The sequence below is a fragment of the Protopterus annectens genome, chromosome 4.part0 (assembly GCF_019279795.1).
Source record: "Protopterus annectens isolate FY-2018-M chromosome 4.part0, PAN1.0, whole genome shotgun sequence".
Taxonomy (NCBI): domain Eukaryota; kingdom Metazoa; phylum Chordata; order Ceratodontiformes; family Protopteridae; genus Protopterus; species Protopterus annectens.
Window position 1 is genome coordinate 555,896,354 of NC_056733.1, and position 17,095 is coordinate 555,913,448.

Here is a 17,095-nt window from a genome sequence, read left to right on the forward strand (position 1 = left end):
TGGATTAGAAGGTTGAAGGTATTGGGCTCCAATTTCCACTCGTGTGGGTCCAGGAGATTTCTGCTTAAGTCGTCTGCCAGTGAATTCTGTTTGCCTAGCAGGAACTGAGCTTGCAGATGCACTTGGTTGCTCAAGGCTGTGTTCCACAGGGCCATGGCTAACCTGCAGAGTGGGTAAGAATGGGTTCCCCCTGCTTGTTTATGTACCACATAACTGTGGTGTTGTCTGTTTTTATCAGCAGCTGTCCTGGAAGGATTAGGAATTTGAAGGCTGTCAGAGCATACTGTACAGCTAACATCTCTTTTTGATTGATGTGCAGGAGAATTTATCCTAGGCTCCACCTTCCCTGAATGCATTTGCCTGCCATGTGAGCCCCCCATGCATAGTCTGATGCATCTGTAGTCAGGATTTGGATGGCAAGGGGTTGAGTGAAAGGCAGTCCCTTGTGGTTGCATGCTTCTGCCCACCAAAAGGAACTCTGCCCTTAGACAAGGAATGATTGGAATGACTGTGTCCAGGTCCTGAGAAAGTTGGCACCAAAGACTTTTTAAGTACCACTGAAGTTTCCTCATATGTAGTCCTGCATATGGAATTAGCAGAATGCATGAGGCCATGAACACTAGGGCTTGCAGTATTTTCCTTTTAGATAGCTGGGTTTTGGTGGCCATGTGTTTGAAGCAGTTGTTCAAATAGATCTGTTTTTCTGGAGTGAGAAAGGCCATCTGGGAAGTTGTGTTCAAGCTTGCTCCCAGGAATACAATTTTTTGACTGGGCACCAGTTGTGATTTCTTTTCGATGACGGTGTACCCCAATGAAGACAGGAGTCTTTTTACAAATGCCAGGTGTTGAAGTAGTAATTCCTGACTGTCTGCCTGAATTATGCAATCGTCCAAGTATGGGAAAATTTGGATATTTCTCTGCCTGCAGTATTCAATGGCTGGAGCCAGGCACTTTGTGAATACTCTGGGTGCAGTAGATAAGCCAAAGGGAAGTGCAGAGAATTGATAGTGCATACAGCCTGCCCTAAAGCGGAGATATTTCCTGCAAGACTCTCTTAAGGGGATGTGCAGATAGGCTTCTTTTAAGTCTAGGGTGACTAGACCGGCATCCTTGGCTAGCATAGTGAGAAGCTGTTGCAAGGTTAGCATTTTGAATTTTGGGAACACCAGAAAGGTGTTGAGAAATGCTAGATCCAGGATTGGGTGCCAAAAGCCCTCTTTTCTGGGAACCAGGAACAGTCTGGAGCAGAAAGCCTGCCCCCTTTGTTCTACTGGAGCAGGTTGAATGGCCCTGATACTGAGCAGGGAATGTACTTGCTTTTGAACCTCTGCCCACTGGTTTGGAGGAAGGTCTGGAAACCTGCTTGGGGTTGGCAGGGAATGGAAGTAGAATTTGTACCGCTTGGATACAATGTTTGGAACCCATCGGTCCTGAGTAATGGACATCCAGTTTTTGGCATGAAGGGCAAGCTTTCCTCCTAGGGGCACAAGTAGATGGGCAGGGCTGGGAAGGATAATTGCCAAGTCATTGTGAACTTTTACCATAAGAGGGTGGCTTGCCACTCCCTGTTTTTGAGGTGGGAGCACTCCATTGTTTAGATCTCTACATACCCTGAGACTGTAGTCTTGATGGTCTGGTTCCCCTAAGTTTGGACTGAGAAGGCCTGGAAGGGGCTGAAAAGGACCATTTTTTTTGCAGGCCAATGCCTACTAAATCTAGGTGGCTGCACTTGTAAGAATTCTTTAAGTATGCATAGATTTAGCTTTTTCTTGCATCTTTTTAAGAACCTCTTCTGCTTTGGTGCCAAACAAACAGTCCTGATGGAGCGTCTAGTAATTTTGATTTGACATGGTCTGGCAAGGTTCGTTCCTTCAGTCAAGCATGCCTTCTCAGTACAGATCCAGTGACTGCTGCCTTGCAAGATGCTTTTAGGGCATCAAAGCCACACTGCAAAGTATGTTTACTAACTTGGTTTGCATTATGCAAGAATGCATTAACGCTTGTAAAACTTTATTTTCTGCACAATCTGGAAGTAACACCATTTTTTGTTTAATTTGTTCCATAATATGTTGCTGGTACTTCAACATATGAAACTGGCAATTCAATGCCCTGATGGCCAGAGTTGCAGAGGTATATACCTTCTTACCCCATCTGTCTAAAGCTCTGGAATCCCTGTCTGAAGGAGTAGGGTTTAGGCTGTAGTAGCCTTAATACCTTTAAGCCCTTAGGAAATGTTCTCTGGATCCGCAGTAGGATTCTTAAAGAGAAATTTGTGAGAATCAGGTACACTGTAGTACCGGTCAGGTTTTCTTGGAGCGGTGGTAGAGTGTCTGGAGTAATACTGGATTCCATGAAGACATCATCTACAACATCCAGGACAGGGGATATAACTAGGGGCCTGTGCTGAGGCAACTCTAAAAATTCTCAGTGTCTCTTTTTCGACCAAGGATAATCCCGGCATTCTCAGTGGAAATGCTCTCAAAGTATGCAAGGTTTCCCAAAAGAAAAATCCTCTGGAGGGGAGGCAGAGGGAATGGATTCCTCTGCATCTGAATCCTCAAAGGTAGTTAAGGGTATGTCCTGGTAATCAGAAGGGTCAGAGTCATCGGACTCATGGTCTGTAGAATAAGAAAGAAACTCAATTCTTGGTCTCTTAGCAGGGGAAGGCTGGCTTAACCTAATTAGGGTGATAAGGACTTCAGCCAATCTAAGCATTTGTTTTTGAGGCATGGGAGCTCGAGCATGTGCTTTGGTCATCAGTTTTCTAGGCGTAGTGCGTGTTCTGGGCCTGAGAAACTTGGTAGTTTTAGCTAACAATTAAGTTGTCGGTTTAATGCGAATATTGGTAGGTCGGAATACACCCTCAGAAGCCAGTGCCTGCACAGCGGCTCCAAACCCATTCAAGGTAGAGACAACCGCAGGTTCCATAGTCAAAGAAGCATCTCGCTACATACCGGACTCCGAATGTGTCTCAGCAGAGGCCTGCGAATCTGCAGAAGCAGACATCAGGGGCTGCAAAGATGCCTCACTGAGTACCGGCAGACTGGTGACTAGCTTAACGGAAGTGTTGTCAGCAGTTTTTGACCTACGAGGTCTGTCTCTGTCTTTATCTTTGTGCTTTTTCAGAAGATCGGTAGTCGGATGGCTTACCGAAGCCATTTCAGAATATGGGGAACGAGAGTGAAAGAATTTAGCAACAAAAATAACTCGATGATGAATGGTTCGGGCATTAAACAAGGTCTAAAACCGACAGCAACGGATGTCATGGTCTGGGTCTAAACAGGTGACGCAATAAGAATGAAAATCTCTGTGAGGTATTTGCTTTCCACAGGCAAGACAATTGTTAACTTTTTCTGACATCGGTTAGAGCAAGAAAAAAGAATCCCCAACAGGGTACTTAGCTTTAGAAGACTTCAAGTTTGAAACTCAAAAAATGAAAATTTCAGGTAGTGACCGACTGGCACTTGCGAACTGCTTCTGCTTCGCGCTCCTTCTCAGCAAGAAAGACTGATGTAATGGCATCGGCTGCCTGTTTTATAACCCTGACAACCTGACATCATGGAAGAAGAGACAGCATCCGATGCAGAAATCCCAAGACTCTGGCAGTCGGGTCAACCTGCAGGCAGATAACCCAAGTGTTATATCTGCAACAGTGAAACATGAAGAACATCATCAGGAGGAGGGGTATGCTTAGTTTTGTATTTCCTCTTTTTTGGAGTAGCATCAGTAACAATGTTGAAAGGAGAACTCCTGATGTACCTCAATAAATGTACCAGGGGCATCCCCTTCAAGAAGGATATGTGGAATGCCCTCAGATCCCTCAGAAATAATCATCTGAGTTCCCTTTTCATGGCCCTGCCAACTGTTTGGTTGTATTGGATGTGTCTTCACAATGCACTTAGTTGGCCTCTGGAGGGGTCACAACAGTGGGAAAAGCAACAGAAACCAGGCTGTCTGAGAACTTACCATGAACCCCAACATAGATGTCCAGGTCTGACTAGACAACAGAAGAACCCATAAGTAAAAGAAATGTTTTTTTTTTCTATTTTAATGTCATCACAAATGTATGCTGTTGGTTTACTTTTGCAATCATTGAAGTACAGAGTTTTCCCCCTAGATGTTTGACATCACCAATAAATTTTATAGATGAATTTTCTGTTGAAGAAAGTAATCGGTGATATAAAGAAATGTATTTCATATATATATATATATATATATATATATATATACACACACACACACATATATATACATATATATATATACATATATATATATATATATATATATATATATATATATATATATATATATATATGTGTGTGTGTGTGTGTGTGTATATATATATATATATATATATATATATATATATATATCTATACAAACATACATACACACACACACACAAATATATATAAAATACACACACACACACATATATATATATATATATATATATATATATACACACAAAAAGAAGGCACTTTAATATCATCCAGAATCATTCCGAGGTGGAGTGCTTTAAAATTCAATATTATGGAAAGCAAACCGTCTGAAAGACAGAGCTCACACAGTGTGAGTTGCAGTCATTGCATCATAAAGTAGGAAGGTGACCAAGGGTATCCCTTAATTGCTCAGTGCTGGGACTTCTCCTTTTTGTTCTTTATTTCTCATATCTCCAAGTAAACTGAAAAAACCTCTGATTAACAAAGTTTGCAGATGACTGTAAACTCCGGTTTGTTAAGTCACCCTCTAACAACCAACCTTCCAGAATGAACTCTCCCTAGTAAATTTTTGTTGTAATAAAAATGGGCTCAACAAAAATACTATCAAATGCAGTATCATTACTTTTGGTATGCAACCCCACCCCTCAAAATAATGTAGTGACAACACACCACTACAAAACTAAAATATAGTCAGGGACCTAGGAATATGTACTGAGAGTTTCCCTCTCTTTCGCCCATCATTATATAATGGCTGTCAGGAAATTCTTTTATTTAGCACAATCGGTTGGTAAAGGAATAACATTAGGGCCTAAAAGAGGTAATCACTTCCTAATACTCAGCACTGATCAGACCAAATAATGAGTACAATGCCCACACTTGAGAGGTAGTAACATCCAATGTTTGGGATGCACCAAAGTAAACATATCAAACGATTAGAAGGATCTCAAATATTCTTAAGTAAAAAGATTACAAGTCTAAAGTCCCTGAGCTGTCAATAAAGGCTGGAAACTCTACAATTACCCTGTGCCTTATACACTTTTGAGCAGAAGATTCCTCTCACAGTTGCAATGCCATAAATGACATGGCTGTCTTGGACCTAATGTATCTTGGCAAGTCCAAAGGCTTCAGCAACACTAGAACATGGACCTTGAATTTTCACTAACATAAAAAAAATGGTTGAGGGACAAGTTTATAACCCAGCACCTCCCTAACCTCTCGGATAAATTTCCTGTGTTCCTGAAGCAGTGTAACTCATCTTCATTAAACAAAACATAGATGACTGGATGTTTTTACACAAATTTATTCCAGGATCGACTGCTATGGTCCTCCTGAAGAAAGAAGGTGTGGCCTGAGAGAGGCTGCTGACAAGAGGCTCATACTGAGTCATAATACTTAACAGCTTTAGAATACCTATGAAATCTACAAAACTATGCTTATTCCCCTCTCAAGTTACAAAACGGCAGTATAGCAAACCACATGAGGGACTGGATTGCAACGGAAAATTTGTAGATATGGTGATTTGCTCTAGAACCCTCATGATCAAACTAAATCTAGTGCAAATAAATCTTAGCATAGCCAACATATTAACACACATTCATGCTACAGTTCCCTCATAAAATTCGATTTTTTTCTAAAAAGCATACTCATTAGTGCAATGAACATACTACCAAAGCTTGAATTTCTCCAGAATTCTGCTTATGCCCAAGCAGTCTTAATATAGGGATCAATTTATGTACAACAAATACTTGAGTTAGGAGACCTAGGACAATGTCTCATCACAAATATATGAACATATATATGCATAATTTGATACATGTATTCATTTAAAAGAAAACTGATGAACAAGGCTATCTTTTTTTAATGCACAGATGATATCTGAATAAATCAAGACTCAGGTATTTTTGCTCACCTTCACAGCTGAGGTATCAAGCATTGGAAGCACTGGGATCCTCTGAGATGGAGTTGCAGGGGATCGCTCAGGTCTTCGAGGTGTTGTTTCTTCATCTGACTCTTCCTGTTTAGTGGGTTTTTCCTCTAATAAAATAAACAAGCACATTTAAGACACTGCACATGACAGTGCACTAAAATACAAAGCAAGTGTTTAATAAGTGTGAAAGTACAGTTCTCACAGGACTGCAGTTTCTGCTTGAAACTGCAGTTTTATCACAGTTAGCTATCAAGCAAAGTCTTCTGAAAGATATTTACCATCAAATTTAGTAGTTACTGTGTCTTCTAATTTTGCTTTATGAATTATTTTCAAATCATGATCTTTGATTGAAAAGTTAGGCCATTCATATTAACACACAACAGTAGTTGTGGCAGATAAAATGCCACATCTGACGTTTGATATATATATATATATATATATATATATATATACACACACACACATACATACATATAACATACATACATATATATAAATATATATATATATATATATATATATATATATATATATATATGGATCTACTATATTTGGTCGAATTTCATTTGGTTGAAAATGATTTCAGGCAGCCCATTTCACTGAAACCTCATTTGGCTGAAAGGACATTTGGCTGAAAATGGTAAAAAGCCCCTGCCCCACTGCAGTGCGAACCTGGAGTGAGAATATAAAGTTAGGGGGGTGTGCGCCCCCCACATAATTGCAGTTTATGCACTATTACATACATGTTTATACATTAAAAATACATTAAAACATATAACTTAAGTAAAATGTGTGAATAATGTGGGGGGCGTAGCCCCCCACATCCCCCTAACTTTATATTCTCACTCCATGATCGCAATGCATTGGGGCAGGAGCTTTATACCATTTTTGAACAAATGTGCTTTCAGCCAAATGAGGTTTCAGTGAAGTGAGCTGCCTGAAATAATTTTCGACCAAATGAAATTTGACTAAAAGCAGTAGACCCATATCAATATAAATATATATATATATATGTAGATATACATACATTTATATATATATATATATATATATATATATATATATATATATATATACATACATTATACATATACATATATATATATATATATATATATATATATATACATACATTATACATATATATATATATATATATACATACATTTATATATACATTATACATATGCATAAATATATATATATACATATATATATATATATATATATATATATAAATATATATATATATGTATATATATATATATATATATATATATATATATATATATATATATATATACATATATATATATATATATATATATATATATATATATATATGCATATATATATATATATATATATATATATATATATATACATATATATATATATATATATATATATATATATATATATATATATATATATATATATATATATATACATATATATATATATATATATATATATATATACATATATATATATATATATATATATATACATATATATATCACTTAACTTCTGTCTCACCTACATCACTTCTACTTCCACCCTCTGTTCTCACTTGCTGCTTACCCCTGATATTTGCAACTAAAATAAATCCACATTTGTTTTTCTCCTCTGTTAATATTTGCTCATTCAATTGACTGCTGGACTCTGTACCTTCCGTGATTACCCAATGTTTGTTAATTTGTTCTGTTTTATGTTTTTGTGAATTTCTTCATCTGGGTTATCCCTGTCTATTGTTATCAGCACTCTACCCCAGTAAATTAAAGAAAATAAATTAAAAAACAGAATAAATAATCCTTTTTATCATTCATCTCAGCATCAGACCTCAGCACTGTAATTATTTTATTTATCCTTTTGTTGACTAGGTTAAGTCCCACTGGGCTAGTAACCTCTATTCAGGAAAGACCCAAAGTGGTATTTATATTGTTAAGGGAACTTCTTCTCTTTTCTATAGGTGCTGTGAAATCTCTTACCTCCACCTGAGCTACCACTAACTCAAGCAGATGGGGCCTCAGTTTAGCTTTTCATCCAAAAGATGGCACATTCAGAAGTGCAGCATCCTCCTTACGCTACACTGAAGTGTCAGCAATTGATCTAACGGGTGTGGGAACAGAATCCACAGCCTTCTGTACCAAAGGTGAGTATGCTATCTGTTGCACCATTGATACTGTGATAAATGTGATTATGAATTTACGGCTGTTTATGTGACATATTAATTTAAAACTAATTTGTTTTTCCTGAAGATAGTCGGAACCCTTTAAAGAAACTGAGCAGTTTTATTCTTGCTAATCACCCTTTTGTCATAGCTTTTAACATGTGAAAAGGAGTTCTAAATAGAGATTGAAAAAAGACCAGAGGTATTTTTTTACATTCACTTCCCAGATAACATTACATTTCTTCATGAACTTATTAAGCTTATTGTCAAAGTGGGAGGGAATGATGTAAATCCTAATTTCTGTATGTTTTTTGTTGAACATTTTAAATTATATTTCTGTTTAGCAGTCTTTCATGCAATTTAAAGTAAATACCCTAATATCACAGGTCAATATGTTGCTGTATGATTAGCATGAGTGGTCTTATTAACAATGAATTACCTGACTTCTTTTATGTACTGAGTCCTATTATACTGCCTATTTATGACCTGCTGAAACAGTATAAAGATCTTTTCACATCCTCCATTAAGATCCACTGTACCTGGACATGGCTGGGTTGCAGAACCCCTATCAATGTATGCAGAAAAAAGCAAGTATTTTAAAATCAATTTTAGAATATTCTGATGTATGTTTGTAGACACTAAGCCTTTTTTGAATTACAAAAATGGGATCTTGGGCACAGTACAATGTTTCTATTTATTTATTATATTGGACATAAAGTAGGTTTTTACTGTAATACTAAATACATATGGTGTAGAAAGTACAGTTGTGTAAAATATTACCATAAAAGTAGATGTCCTTTCCTTCACTGTTGCAGTATTCTTTACATTTGGGATTCTCTGCCTTGGGTAGCCCAACGTACAGCTAATATACAAAAGCCTACTGTTGCTTTAAAGTATGCCGAATGTCACACATATGCTCCTTGCATAGCACAGGGCATAAAGGTGATGTCCAGACATACCATCCTCAGAAGTGATTGCCTCAGTAGGAATAGCAGTCCAAGGAACCCCAAGAGTTAACCAGTACATCCAGGAAGGAAAAAGGGAAGGAATACAGCAGCAGTGATGGAAAGGACATCTACTGTTATGGTAAGACTGTACACAACTATACTATGTCCTTTCATTCACTGTTGCAGTTTTCTTTACATATGGGAGAGTGCTCAGGAGAAATTTGGAAGGAGGAAGGACCAGTAGAGCCTTCTAGGAAGCCACAAAGAATGTCTCTATCAAAACCAGCTCTAGCTCTGGAGATTCCATCCAACTTGTAGTGCTTGGTAAAAGTATGCACAGAAGTCCAGGTAGCTGCTTCAAAAACAGAATTAGTATCCAATCCCTTGAAAAAAAGCACCAGAAGAAGCCACAGCTCTAGTAGAATAGGCCTTTATGGAAGAAGGAAGGATCTTACCATGAAAAGTATAACAAAAAGAACCAGCCTTAAAGATCCAAGAAGAAATAATTTGCTTGGTTATAGCCAATCCTAGGCTAGGATGAAAAGAAACAAACAACTAATCAGATTTTCTAACATACTTAGTCTTATCCCCAAAAAATCTGAGTTGTCTATGCACATTCAAAGTATGTAGCACCCTCTCACTGGCAGATTATGGGGAGAAAAAAAAGCAGGCAAATGAACAGACTGATTAAATGACAATTTGTTAACCACCTTGGGCATTAAAGAAGGATTAGCATGCAAGGACTCCCTCCCCTTATGAAATATCAAGAATGAAGGGCAAGCCATAAGGGCTTGAAGCTCAGACACCCATCTGACAGAAGTAACAGCCAACAAAGGAACTGTCTCCCAAGATCAATGTTACAAGAAAGCTGAATCAGCAAGCTCAAAGGGAGCCTGAGTCAGCTTCTCCAAAATAAAATTAAAGATACCAGGGAGGAGGAACAGGCTTCCTGGGAGGTCTAATATGAAGGATACATTTAAGAAATTGTTTAACATCAAATCTAGAAGCTAAAGGTAGAGATAAAGGCAGACAAGCAGATATAGCTGATATGTGGGCCTTAATAGAAGATAGGCCAAACCAGCACTGAGCTACAAACACAAATAAGAGAACCATCCACAGTAAGTGGGTCCAGGTTATGAGAGAGACACCAAATAAAAAAATCTCTTCCATTTGGATAAGAAGGATTTCCTAGTAGTGGCTTTCCTGGCCGCCTGTAGGACTCTCAGCAGATCCTCAGAAAAAAGATGGAGAATCAAAATCCTATCACCCACAGTGTCAGTTGAAGTGTGGACAGATGGGAATGAATGAGGGATCCCTTGTCCTGTGTGAGTAGACCCCCCTGTGAGGTAACTTGTAATGATCGCCCTTGGCTAAATGTAGAAGAAGAGGGAACAAATGCAGTTGCAGCCAAAAGGGAGTCACCAACAAGACTTTGGGAGCATCCAGTTGAATTTTGAACAGGACTTTTGAAATGACAGGAAGGGGAGGAATGCATAAAGAAACATAGCCCTTCCAAAAAAAAAAAGACAGGACATCCACCTTCCACACCAGAGGAGCTGAGACTCTGGCACAAAATAGAGGAAGTTGTCTGTTCAGAGGGGAGGCAAATAGATCAACATGAGGAGTACCCCAGTAGTGGACAATGTCCAGAAACACATTAGTAGGAAGCATCCATTCATGGGATTGAGTTAAGATTCTGCTCAAAGTGTCTGCCACAATGTTTTGACCTGAAGAGATGTAAACTGCCTGAACAGTCACTTGACACTGGACAGCAAGATCCCATACCAGGAGTGCCATCCAGCAAAGAACGCAATATTTTGTTCCTCCCTGTTTGTTTATATACCACATCATTGTGTTATTGTCTGTGAATACCTTGAGAGGCCCTGGAGAGAAGAGAGGATAAAAAGCCTAAAGAGCCAGGATAAGAGCTCTCATCTCTTTGACAATGATGTGTTCCTTCTGCTAAAGAAGTGACCACACCCCTGTACCTTTAGGGAGCCAACAGCTACTCCTCATCCCATGTCTGAAGCATCTGTAAACAGTTCCTGAGAGGAAAGAGGGGGACGAAAAGGGAGTCCTGGATTTAGAGACAACTGCTGGATCCACCAGTGAAGTTCCCTCTTGAGGTAAGGAAGAGAATGAACTACAAAGTCTAGAGAATGTGCATGTTGAAACCAAACTGACCTCAGAAACCACTGAAAGTTTCTTATGTGGAATTTGGCCAGAGGCAGCATAGGAATGGTAGATGCCATGAAACCCAGGGCTCTCAGAAACTCCCTGGCTGTAATGGAGTCCAGAGGAAGAAGTCTTCGAAAGAAGGAAATGACTTGAGGCCTTTGAAGGAGGGAGGAATGCCAGCATCCATCTGATTTCTGCAACTCAGAAAGACATGATCCCAAGAAGGAGTCAGAGAAGACCTTTTGAAATTTATTGTGAACCCCAGACTCTAAAGAAGGGCAATGGCTACATGAAGATTTTGCAAAAGGATCTCTGGAGCAGATGCCTGAAATCAGCAGATCGTCCAAGTAAAGAAATATCTATATCTCCTGAAGCCAGCAAAGAGCAATCACAGAAGCAAGGCATTTGGTTAATACCCTTGGGGCAGTAGAAAGGCCATAGGGCAAAGCAGAGAACTAAAATCCCAAGAAATCTAGAGAGAAACACAAACATTTCCTGAAAAGGGGATGGATTGGAATATGAAGATAAGCATCCTTGAGATGCAGATACATTATATAGGCCCGAGGGAGCAAAAGAGGAAAAAAGAGTCTGAAGGGACAACATCTAAAAGGTGAGCACCTTCAGAAATGTATTTAGATAAGAGAGGTATAGAATTGGTCTCAAAGTACCTTCTTTTCTGGGCATTAGAAACATTCTGGAATAAACCCCCTTCCCCCTTTGTGACACAGGCAACTCTTGAATAGTACCTGGAGTCAAAAGGTTTCGAAGAACCTCTGGGAAAAAGGGAAATGTTCCCGAGGAGGCTCAGGAATGCCCAAAAAAGGGGGGCAGGATTTCCACACCATGAAATATCCCTGATGAATGATAGAACTCAAGAATCCTGAGTAATCTGAAGCCAAATAGGAAGAGAAATAGAAAGGCAAAGAGAAAGAGGAAAGTGACTGGGAAGAGATGGATAGTCATACAGCACCTGGTTTATCAGGAATGGAAGACGTCTGAGTCCGTGAAGAATGAGTAGCCCTAACAGGAGGAGCTCGCTTGCTACTCTTTTTGCCCTTAGCAGGAGGGTGAGATTGCCTGTGAAGAAAGGCTAGCTTATCGGGGTGGTTTCTCTGAAATTTAGGCACAGGAGACACAAACATGTTTGAGTTCCTGTAAGGCCTTCCCCTTACCCTGAAGGGATGTAAACAAATCAGCAGCTGCTTCCCCAAACAAATGATTATGAACAGGAGCATTCATCAACTTAGCCTTAATATCATCAGGTAAAGGTTGAAGCCTAAGCCAAGAATACCTTCTCATCACTGAACCAAAAGCAGCAGCGCTAGAAGAGGCATCTGCTACATCCTAACTATACTTGATACAATGACGAACCACTTGAGAGGAAGTCCCTAACAAAGAAAGAGCAGAACTTTTATCCTCAGAGTCTGGGAGATCAGAAATAAGCTGACAAGCTAGAGAAAGAAATGCCAACACACACCCGGACATGTGTGTCTGATAGTTAACAGCCCTAAAAGCCAGAGAAGCTGAGGTGTAAACCTTCTTAACTAGCCTTTCCAGTGTTCTGCTGTCTTCATCAAAAGGCAGCAATTTGGGCAAAGGAAGCAACTGACAGGGCTTGTCAGAGGCTACAGACACCACAGAGGGGTCAGCAGCAGGACATTTGTACAAAAAGTTACATTCTTCAGGCACCCTACAAATCTATCAGGCTTCTTGGAAGCAGGGGGCAAAGACTCATGAGCTTTAGAAGCATTGGAAAAATAATCCAACAAAGGAGCCCAAACAGGAGGAATAGCAGAATGTTTTGGAGATTCCATCTGCAATAACACACAGTAACTTTTATGGATTTCAGAAAACTGAGCAAAATCCCATATAAAAAAAAATCTATCATCCTGTAGATTGTGCCCCCAAGTGAAATTTCTTCAAAGGGAGTATCAGGACTGTTAGACTCCTCTTCCTCTGACCCATAATCTGAAGGAAAATGAATTTGGGAAGAGTAAGCAAGAGATTCCTCATCAGAATCTGACTCCTCAGAGGAATCCTGTTCCCTGGGCCTTTTAAGGGGAGAAGAGGATGAAAGGGGTGCTGGAACAGAACCCCCCTGCGGTGGCTTCAATGCCATCAAAGCATTAAACAAACCCTGAGTAAAGGCCTGCCATTCACTCTGTGGATCCACAAGAGGAGGAGAAACATGTTTAGCTTTTTTTGTTTCTTCTTTAAAGGAACATCTGTCCTATAAAACTTAGAAGATTCTGACCAATTCAATAACAACAATAAGAACTTCTTCCCTAACTAAAATCTGTGTAACACCCATAGGCCCCTCAGATATAATCAACCGTGGTTTCCCCTGAATATCCAAAATGGATGCCTGCAAAGCCTCATTGAACGAGCTGCAAGCCAAATCCTCATCGGCCTCCAATCCTTTAGCAGCAGAGGAATCCGACAACAAAGCTGGGCGAGCCTCCAGGTTCTCATTGACCTCAGGAGAAACACCCAGCAGAGGCTGAACAGCAGAAGATTCCAGTCATAGTTTTTAACCTTCTTTTCTAATGGCTGATCCTCAGGGTGGGAAGTTCCTTCCACTGCATCCTTAGCGAAAATCTTAAGGCTCTGATTCTCAAGATACAAGCAAGGGAAGAAAGCCTACTATGCAGAGTCTTCAGTACGAAAGCCTGACAAATAGAACAGGTTGTATGGTCGTGATAAGCTCCTAGGCAAAACAGACACTTATTGTGGCAGTCTTTGTAGAGAATCTGTCTCCCACACTGGCATTTACCTTACCTAGATGACATTATCCCCTAGAAGTAATAAAAAGCCAAGAAAAAACAAAACCCTAATGGGTACTTATCTGCAATGGATCAGAACCAGCTAAGATGATGTAGGCATTGAAACCGGCGAACGAAAGATGCATTCAAACTGGCAGTAACAACACAGCCATTCAGACCTATGATCTGGAGATGTGTTCGGACTGGCAGCAAAGAGGTTCTGAGGATGGTATGTCAGGATGTCACCTTTATGACCTATGCTATGAGAGCAGTATACATGTGACATTCAGAAAACCTTAAAGCAACAGTAGGCTTTTGTATACTGGCCGGATGACAGGCTACCCAAGGTAGGCAATCCCAAATGTAAAGAATACTGCAACAGTGAATGGAAGGACATTAGATATTGATACACTTGGCTAATGACAAACTTCTATATTGCTAGAATTAATTTAGTTTCTACTTTATTAGTGCTCATTTTAGAAAATAATGTTTACTTTTCAATGATCATTTCAAATTAGAAAAAAACAAGTGCACTCGTGCTCAACTTGTGCAAAAATAGCCATGCCAATTTAAAGTTAAATGAATAGGGAAAATGTGTTTTCTGATCATGTTTTAATAGCACCGGATTTATTCTGTGTTAAACTTGTGGACAGTATCCTTCTTGTTTAGGGTGGTAATGCATTTTCTGCTCAGAAGTAGTATTGTAATAAACAGGCAAGTTGTTTGATGACATTCTGTATGTGGCTCATTTTGCAGGGTGTGTTTTTTTTTTAAAACACCGTTACTGAATTATCACTTGTGACATAGGCAAACTTACATCTATATAAAAGTAATCAAACCATATTAACAAGTTCACATTTATAAACATTATATATCACATGTTGTTCTATACAATATAATCAGTCCAACATTTTATAAATTGTTCAATTCCTGGCTTCTCTTAAACTTCATTCTGCCTTCAAAACATTTTTCTGCATGCATTGTTCTCACAATTACACGTTCTTTTCTATGTAATCTACTCCTACCCTTTTCTAAAGGTCCAACTTATTTTTTCTTTTAACTCAGTTCCAATATTCACTACTCTAAACAAGTAGGCTGTTTTAGACTTTGATTTCCATTTTCAGGTAACTGATTTTTTCGTCAACCACCAAAATTAAACTTAAAGCCTTACAATGTCTAGGCAATTCAGATCCTGTATAACAGCTCAAAAAACTAATTTCCTTAGTTACACTCATTTGCTTGCCCAGTATTCCTGACAGTACTCTGTAGGGAATTTTTGAAGTCTGCAAACTCATTATACTCCAAAAACATATGCTCCCAGGTTCCTTTTCTTCCTCATTACACCTACAACTTTTGCCATCTACCCAAGGAAAAAAAATCTTTGTGGATTCTGCTTGGGAGCCATACATATGTCCTCCCATTGTATCTTTGTAAACGGTTTATCTAATCTTGCTTCCCAATCTCTTCTGATCTCCTCTGATATTTTATATGCCCTACTAATTATCCCATTTTAACAGCAGCTTTTGTTCTAGGCAACTAAAAATGCAACCAGTGCAGGTCATTCAATGAGTATTCTCCTATCCCTTTCTCTCTGCCTATATTCAGATATCAGTCTCTGATAGGGAAGGCAATATCTAGCCTGCAGTCAATATGTCTTTGAGGCCTCTTCCCATACTATTATCTTTCTCTTTCTAAATATTTGTTTCCAGTACCTTGGTTCCCTTGCCAGCTTCTTCCAGTAAATTCCATCCCTCTCTTGTCTGTTCTCTATACCCCTAATTGCAGTCATTCCTATCAACAGAATCTCCTTTCTCCATTCCCATGTTGGCTTAGTTCTTAGAATACTTTCTGCTACTTTATGAATATAATATTTTGCATAACTGTTATTAGTCTCCTTAAAGATCTGCATCTAAAATCCCACTCTTTCCTTAGTTCTTGAATCCCCCAATTCATCATCATCCCTTCCCACTTTGAATTTTAGACTTCTGCTTGCATTATGTATAATAGCCTTAACTATGTAGCCATAAAATATCTTTCCAAATCAGGTAATCCTAAACCTTCTTGTTCTGTTGGAAGGATTAGCTTATACCAATTGACTCTCGCCCTCTTCTCTAGACAAAATCCATCGATGCTTTATTAATTACTAACTACTTCTCCTCTGAATGATAAAAATATAGCTAACCTGTTTATAAAACTAAAGGGACTAAAAACATTTTACTGCTTGTATATAGCTATCCATATTCATAGGCAAGAGTTTTCATTTTCTTTGTTTTTGTATTATCTTTTGTTCAGTTTCTTCACACATATCCTTAACTGCCATAACAGTGTCCTTTATAACCCATACTCCTAAATACTTCATTTTATCATGTGAATTCCCAACCAAATGACCAAGAGATCAAGGCCAACGTTATTAAAAAAATATTCTTTATAATCAGTGCTTTTTTATCTCAAAAGGTGCTTCATCAGACAACATGTTTGTGTCTTTCGGCTTTTCCCAGTTAGGGGTCGCCACAGCGGAACTCCGGTCCGCTAATTATTGGTAGTGGATTTTTATGTACCGGGTTACCAGCCCTGACGCACAATCTTCAACGAACATCAAAATGAAAAAAAGGCTAATATAACAATATCAATTAATGAAACAAATCATGTGACTTCAAATCAGGATTTAAAGAAACCTCTCATTTAGACCTGAATCAATAATATGAGTGGGATGATAGATAATCATTTGACTTTTTCTATGTTGCACAGCCGAGTATTCCTGTTTTACATGGACAACCAAAAACAAACATCTGCTGAATCCTCTTATGAGGCTTAGTTCTTAGAATACTTCTGCTACTTTATAAATATAATATTTTGCATGACATGAATGAATGAATAATTAT

General features: G+C 38.7%; 1 protein-coding gene across 2 annotated transcripts in view; it reads right to left on the reverse strand.

Annotated features, from left to right (window-relative positions):
* The window catches only part of KIAA1671 (KIAA1671 ortholog), a 2,688,721-nt gene that overhangs the window by 152,845 nt on the left and 2,518,781 nt on the right, over positions 1-17,095 (reverse strand). For both annotated transcript variants that reach the window (XM_044068487.1, XM_044068488.1), the window contains exon 11: positions 6,136-6,260. In XM_044068487.1, coding sequence (XP_043924422.1) covers positions 6,136-6,260 — 125 coding nt within the window. The remainder of the gene's footprint in view (positions 1-6,135; positions 6,261-17,095) is intronic.